Source organism: Eurypyga helias, unplaced genomic scaffold (assembly GCF_000690775.1).
Source record: "Eurypyga helias isolate BGI_N326 unplaced genomic scaffold, ASM69077v1 scaffold43690, whole genome shotgun sequence".
Taxonomy (NCBI): domain Eukaryota; kingdom Metazoa; phylum Chordata; class Aves; order Eurypygiformes; family Eurypygidae; genus Eurypyga; species Eurypyga helias.
The window spans coordinates 4,601-12,423 of NW_010225846.1; the positions used below are offsets into that span (position 1 = coordinate 4,601).

At 41.9% G+C, this 7,823-nt stretch overlaps 1 protein-coding gene across 1 annotated transcript; it reads right to left on the reverse strand.

The window, feature by feature from the left end:
• Positions 1-3,665: 3,665 nt before the first annotated feature.
• On the reverse strand, positions 3,666-6,505 carry ATP6AP1L (ATPase, H+ transporting, lysosomal accessory protein 1-like; the record flags this gene model as incomplete). Its single annotated transcript, XM_010150803.1, has 3 exons — positions 3,666-4,295; positions 5,518-5,761; positions 6,455-6,505. Coding segments are annotated over 3 exons (598 nt in total), but the record flags the coding sequence as incomplete, so codon positions are not given.
• Between the last annotated feature and the right edge of the window lie 1,318 nt (positions 6,506-7,823).

Below are 7,823 nucleotides of genomic sequence, written 5' to 3' on the forward strand. Positions count from 1 at the left end.
CTGATTCGCTACTGCCTGAGTTACTGTCCTGGTCCCAGGCAGCAATGAGCTGCTCTCCTAGGGCAGTCTATAAGATCCTGTTTCATTCCATAATGCATCAAGCTGAGTGGTCACTGTACCCCTGTACCGGTGACGCTGGGAGTGGGCCACGGGAAGCTTGCAGAGGCTGGACCAGGGGGAAGGCTGGACCGGGGGGTGGGGGGGTTGTCCCAGAGGTTCTTGCCCCGCAGCTGGGCAAGATTAGCAGTCTTTTGTCAGGGAAATTGATCTGGGAAGGGGCAGTTGAAGGCTTTTTTGCTCAGGGAGGGGGTTTTTCTCCTCAGGGTTTTGGATTTATTTTTGCTTGCTTTCCTGGAACCCGGTTTTGTCCGCCCACAGGTGGTGAGATCCTGGATCATTTGTTCTATTTCTCTGTTCTTTTAATTACTTATTAGCAATAGCATTGTTAGGAACTCCGTAAGTTTCATTTATATCATTAAATAGTTCTTATCTCAACTTTTTCCAAGCCTCCCTTGTTTTTTTCCCTCTGACCCTTCCTCACTGGGAGTGTGTGGGGGGTGGGGTGGAGTGGTAGAGCAACTGGTGGTGCTTAATTGTCCAAAGGGCTAAACCACGACAGTTACTAAGAGAAGATGTAACGCAGACGACTAGTAATGGCAACCTGAGTGCTGGCCCAGAGCCCTGGTCTCGGGTACTGGAAGATCTTCTTAAGGTGATTCCAAGTAAAGATGCTCCCAGGGTTTGCTTATTCCTTGTGCATTAGTAACTAATTAACAGTAGCAGCTTTAGTTCCAACAACAGTGCTTCATGCCCTGCCTGAAATCCCAGCCTTCAGCAGATGTGAAGGTGCCTCATACTAGGTTGAGTGGCAATTACATCAGATGTTAACTACAGCAGCTGAAATGTCGGAGAAACGAACGCATTCCTTTGTTCAGGTCAGTGTTATCATTGCACAGTGAGAGCTGCATAGTCTGTGAAATTCATCCTGTTTCAGTTAAAGGAAATGAGACCCTTGCTTTTGGCTGTGAGTGAGAGTGGACAGGGAATTTGAAACAGGGAATCAGTTTTGGAAAGACGCTGTAAGGCTTTTGTTTGAATTAAGGTATTTATGTTGAAAGGGCTGACATGTTCTCATGCAGCAGTGAAATTATGCGGAACAAGGACCATGTAAAAAAGCTTATATTGTATTAATGAGTCTGTTTGTGCCAAGGTAGATTATTTTTGTAGCAAGCAAATAAGTTTAACTTGAAATTCCTTGTTTCAGGAACAGAGCAATGGAATACCTCTATTGTTCTAAAATGGGCATTTGATAGGGAATGTTTGTCTCACAGAAACGGCCTACTGGGAACGCAAAAATCCACATTTTGTCTTTTTCAACCATGGACGCTTGCTTTTATATGTGGCACAAGGGGACAGAAACTTCAGTGATGATGATTTTTTTTCCTCTGGTGCCTTTTTCACTAAAGCATCATAACTCTTTACAAATATATGGCTCATAATTCCAGCCCTATAACTGAACGCTGTATTTCCTGTCTAATTCAATTAGTGTATTTATCCTTTCTGCATCTTTCTGGCACCTGAGCAGAAATGTGATGACACCGGTGCAGTAGAATCATCTGCCACTGCCAGGCAGGACTGCAACAGGAGAAGTCCCAGCAGAGAGAGGATAACTACTAACTATACTCCTCCCCTCAAGAAATACTGGGTGTAATACCAGCTGTGCACGCTTTAGAAAAAGCTGAGAAAAGGAGAGGAATGTCTTTTTTCTTGACAATTTTTTAACTTTCATCTGAATTCTCTTCTTCTTGCGAAGTTTGCCCTGTAATGAGTGGATATAAATTGACCTCCCTTGCTCAAGAAGACAGGGTCCCCCGTGTCCTTTAATTCCGCACCAAACGTTCTGTGCGGACACGTGCTGGAGATGTGCAGTGCTGTCTCTGAGCACAAAGCCAGCAGTTATCACCTCACCCTCATGAGCACGAAAAGGTGAAGGGAATGTGTGTGTTGGAACATAGCTAGCAAAGGAGGTTTAGAAGGACATGAGGAGTGAGGGACTCAACTAGAGGGAAGCTTCTTTATTCCTAATTTACCAGTCCCATAAGAATGACTTACAGCAATGGTGCTAATATTTAAAACTTGCGAGAAAGTGATAGGTAAGTATTATATTGACAGCATCAACAGATGCTAATCAAAAGGTTAAATGAGCTCTGTGGAAAGAACCAGCACACTTGTGACTCAAAAAACATGAGGTTTAGGGAGCGCTGCCATGGCCAAAGCCACCATGCACAGCTCTGCAGAGTGGGTGTTTTAAGTCAGTGAATGACAGTAGTCTCGATATTCAGGCTACCACTGATTAGTGGCAGGTTTTTATTGTCTGAGAGGCACAACACCACTGCTCTCCAGGCTCTGAGGATCATCACATGTTTAGCACTGAGCTCCTTCTAACATTGTCACCAGCCTATCTCTGTCATCACTGTGTGTAAGCATCAGGGACCAAACATTTTTCCACTCTACATAGAATACTGTGGGGTTTATTTGCACCTTCTCATTTTAACCTCATCCAGATTCCCAGACATTCATGTTTTTGCTTGTTTCCTTTATGAAATCGATAGTTTGGCAGTAACTGGCCACAGACAGCCTTGCCAAGTCCCCAGAACATTGTCTCTTACACCTGGTTATGCTTCAAAGATGTCTTCTTTTTTCCTCAGAAGTGCCTTCCTAAATCAACTAACTGCTCTGGATTCCACACCTAGTCCGTGTGTCATCTCTGCTAGTAGAGCGGAGACCTTTGGACACCTCTCCGAGTGTTTACAGAGTGCTGCACTGCTGTTTACAAAGACCGCAAACTAATTAGATCTGTTATCTAAAATTTAAACAGCAATTGTTCGCTAAATCTGGTTTTGCAGAAGATTCTGTAACATTCTGAGTTTTGCATTACTTGCCAGCTAAAAGTACTACAGCTACGACATGACTGCGTCCTTCCCTGCTAGAAGCCAGGGCCAAATTACAGCCTAATGTGGAGTTCCCAGACTTTGACTCTAACAGAAGACAGGATGTGAGCGAAGACACTATTTTAAATGCTCAGCAGGAGGAGTTAAAACTGTATCACAGTATCCCTTCCACTGCTAGGGAGCTTCCACGGCTTGGCTTATATACACTTTCAATTCTAGCACTGCCTGTCTCCATTCAGGTAAAATTCTCAAGGGAGACTGGTGGGATTTGACAGCAAAGAAATTAACCTAGAATTACAGAGTATAATGCTCATAATCCGTTTTTTGGCGTGGAGTTGAGCCGGGAAGTTAAGGGTAAGCCTTTGACCAGATGTCTACTCTTCTCCCACTAGATCCTTACCGTAAGCCTCCAGCTTAGACAGAGAAAACCATCAAGATGCTGCTGTACCAGAGCCATCCCTGTTTCATCAGTGTAGCGGATAATACACAGCTTACGCGGCTTGGGAGACTCCAAAGGAGGAAAAGGAGTTTATGAGGACAGAGAGGAGAGGATATATTTTGGAAAATAAAAGGAAAACATGTACTGAGAAGGGAATGGACGCTGGTTTTTTGTCAGGACACAGAGCAGAGTGGATGAAGCAAATACAAAAGCAAGAAGAATCTTGCCTTCTGAAAGAATAAGCAAAGATATTTTTTAATATATTTTGCGATTATTTTGTATCTTTATTTAATTTCAAAGGCTTCATTATTGATTCTCTCTTCAGCACCTGGTAAGCTGGCTGAAAAAACACGCATTTTAGTTTTGTACTACAGGAATAAACTCCCATCACATGAAATCTCTTACTCAAAATGGATTTTTTTTTCTCTCATCTTGTTTCCAAAGGTATCTTCGAGATGGCTGTCAATAAATAGCAGTCAGTAACTGGCTAAACAGTCTCTTACCTACTTGTCCTTTCATCACTCGGTGAAAAATCTGCAGAACCTACACACAACAGTGCCAGCAGAAAACACCATTTGTTTCACTGAGACAGATGCATACTGCTAAATATAGATTTTACAGGACTGTTCATTTCTAAGTTCATAGGACTCATTCCCGCTGCTTCGCAGTGGCTCTTTCTCATCCCCCATGTCATTGTCTTTCATCTGTGCAAAATAGGTCGGAGAAGCTTTGCATTCATAGTGCCTGTCAAGAGATTTCAGGTGGATCAACATATGAAGAGCATAGGCAAGAACCAGCAGCAGAATCAGCGACATAACCAGTCCCATAAGAATTGCTGGAGAGAAAAAGGATGCACAGTCTTTTGCATAGGCAAATTGTCCTTCTTGAATGTTAAAACCTTGAATCTACAAAGAGAACAAAAGGGCATATTAAATAAAGTATTTGCTGTCTTGGCTACACACAACTTCATGAATTTGCTCCTGATGCCAGTAAGAATTTTTAATTTAATGTTTTCTGACTGCAAAGTTGCATCTACCAGCGCTAGCTGGAGTTAATTCTCTGAGTTTATCCAGGTCAGTCTTCTAGAAACCGTCAGTTATCCTAATCCCCTTCACCCTGCTGCTCATAGGACTTTCAGTTGTGTTTTAAACAAAATCTTCTATGATCACTCTTGATAGCCCAGTAATATTTAATGGGAAGCACGGTACCTGTCAAGTTAACAGCGCATTTCCAGCATCATTTGTTGAGAATCCCCACAGTCTCTGTTTCAAAGTGCATAAACTTCAACATGACAAAAAAGGAACTATTCTCAATCACCTAGCCTAATACTAGATTTTTCTCATCAGATCCAAGAGTGTGGTATAAGGCAGCAAATCAGCTAAACTACACGAAGTTGCGTTCAACCCTGGCCAACGCCATAAAGTCTTACTTGTGGCTTCAGTGCCAATGTGCTTTACCACACTGGTGTTCAGGGAATTGACTGTCTGCTCCACTAAACCAGTCCATGGGCATTGATCACATGGTGAGAAAAGGAGGATCAGCTTTCCTTCTCAACCCCCTTTTTCAGCTATTAATGCCCTATGACCTAGGTAAGTAAAAGCAAGACGTCCTAGCCCAGTTACCTAGGCTCCTCTGTTGCCAGACGCAGAAAAATAGGCACTTTCAGAAGATGATTAATCTCATCCTAAAATAAGGACTTAAGACGAGCCAGTGGACTTATCCACTGGCTTTAGAGGCAGGCTGGGGTGACTATAATCAGGGCACAAGGTTAAAATTACTAGGCAACAAAAGTTAAGTGAGATGAATCCCGTATTTGGTATTATTGATGAACCCCATGCTGGTTTTGAATCCAGGTTTAAGACCCTGGCTCAGAGAGATGTAACACAGACAGTTAAATTCACTCCCCACACTAAAGGGAAACCCAAGCAAGAGACTACAGAAAATCTGTGCAGCGTTTCCTTTGACAGGAAGATAAGTATAGTAATTTAAGTCTTCATTTATATTTCAAGTTCCACAGAGCTCCTGTAAAATGTACATGGAAGGTCATTACACTTTATTGGCAGCGAAATGCAAAATCTCCCATCAGTCTACCTATTGGATGCAGTCGGCTTAATTCCATTACATTACCTGAAAATCAATAAAAGTGACCTCCCAAAGCTTTGAAAGATCATTTGCAGAGCTGGGTATGAGGAGTGCATCATATCTCTGCAAGCTGCTCACGTGTTCACAGTGGTAGGAGTGGCTTGCCGGTGCATATATCCTGGTTGCATTGAACGTCGCTTGTATGGAGTGGTTGTAAAGCAACTGCAGTCTGTGTAAACTGAACCAGTTCTGAACAGACAGCTGGTAATACCTGGTTGTTAATAAGAATCTGAAAATATTGTAGGGGAAAAAAGATGAGTAAGACACCAAGTCCGTCTAAGAGCTGGAACTATTAAATTCTTTGAAGGCACACTGGTACTACCAGAGTTTAATCCATTTATATCAGGTGAGCTCTAGCTCCTTCGATTGAGTCTGCAAAATTACTTGAGTTTCTTCATTATTGCAGATGAAATCTCCCTCACAGTGAGAGGAAAGGTGAGGGATTTTTCCTGAAGGACTGAGAAAAATCTTTATGCGACACTGGTATTGTAGTTCTACCCAAGATGTAGAAAATTTTTTACTAAGAAATGCTGTTTTCTTCAATCACCGACATGCAAACAGAAAGCAGGTCACAGTCTGATGCCTGAGCAGCCCACAATATCAGTTCTTGCATCAAAATTCCCAGACACAACTGTAGCTAATTAGCAAGGTTAGCAGAAATCTCTGACATTCTATGCAAAAGAGATAATCTTAACCTTTTTTCATTAATAAAAAAGTCAACATAGCAGAAGAAACACCTTAGTAAAACAAGGCAGGCAAATGACAGACCTATTAAATGTAGGTGGTCTTCACTACACAGTCAACAGTTCTATCACACTGTTTTTGCAGACACAAATTCTACTAAAGCAAAATGCACAAGCAACTGCATAACAATGGTACTAACATGTGATTATCTAGTACGTTCGTTATCATATAAACTTACCTAATAACAAGCCCCTTTAGATTTCCAATGTCACCAAACTTCAGAGAAAGCCTAGGTCAAAAAGCAAGTAATGTCAGGCTAAGTAAAAACTTCAGAAATCTTAAGAGAAAGAAGCAGCACAGAAGGTTAAGCAGAGTTATATGTGGAGCATTTTGCTCAGTGTGCCTTCGAAATCACTGGGGGGGGGGGAAAACCTGAAAGGACTACATCTTCCTCCAGTGAAATCCAGTAGTTCAGATGTGAATTTGAGGGAGGTCTAGGCTATCCAGAAAGAACAGAAATGCATGCTCAGCTTTCAATACAACTCAATTCCACAGCTTCCAACATCAATTGACAATTAGGTTCATTTGATGTGTGCTCTCCTTCTCCAGCCATGACACTTTTGTTATGAATCACCTCTCTATGTCATTAGAAAGTGTAAACAGCCACCGTAGCCTCACCTTTTCAGATACTAGAGTGTAACAAACGCGGATGGCATTTGAGTTCAAATTTCACACGTGTGCATCACCACAGCAATATGCGTACACTGATTACGAGGTAGCTCTACAAAGCTGATCTGTGGTGAGCACGGGCACCTGAGGTTTACCAACGTGAAAGGGCCTAGCAGGTTAACTGTAAAGCAGTGCATACTCTACCAGCCTTCTACCATCTCTGGAATTAATGCACTGCAGCAATGCATGATGAAGTGGTATATATTTTTTGGGTTAACATATTTTTATCTCTTAAAACCTGCACAATGGATTCTCACTGTTGACATAACATTTTCAGGCTAAGCTAGAGAAAAAAACATAGCAAAACCGTGTTCTGACTTCTGAACCTAAAGCTAAATAAAATAAAATAAAATAAACCTAGCTAGCCCTAGCATTTCATAAGAGATTTGGGACGACAGTCTCATAAACCAGGACATTGAATTTAGACAATCCCTTGTTTTATTACAAAAGTAAAGTCACAGACCATTGAGGATTAGAAACAGGCAAATTCAGCATTAAATTCAGTGGCGTGATCCAGAAGTTGGTGCATAAAAAAGCCCCCACAGGCTGGATTATTATATTCATATAACACACATGTATCTGTTCAGTGCCAAATATTTTTTCCTGGCTCCAGCCACTTTGCATTCATCAGGCAGTATAAAGCACCACAACAGAGCACTGTCTTACCAAAGAAGGCAGGAAAAGGGAGGCATTTAAGGGATTTTTCTGGGGTGAGAAAAACTGGGCAATGCATTGTGTGAGCACTCTGGCATAATTTACGTTGGTCCTTAAACCTGAGATTACAGAGCAACATTCAAATCAGTTTTTCCCTTTCTTCTTCAATGGCTCAATGTCTGAGTGAAGACCAGCGACAAGTGGCATTCCTCAAGGGTTGGTGT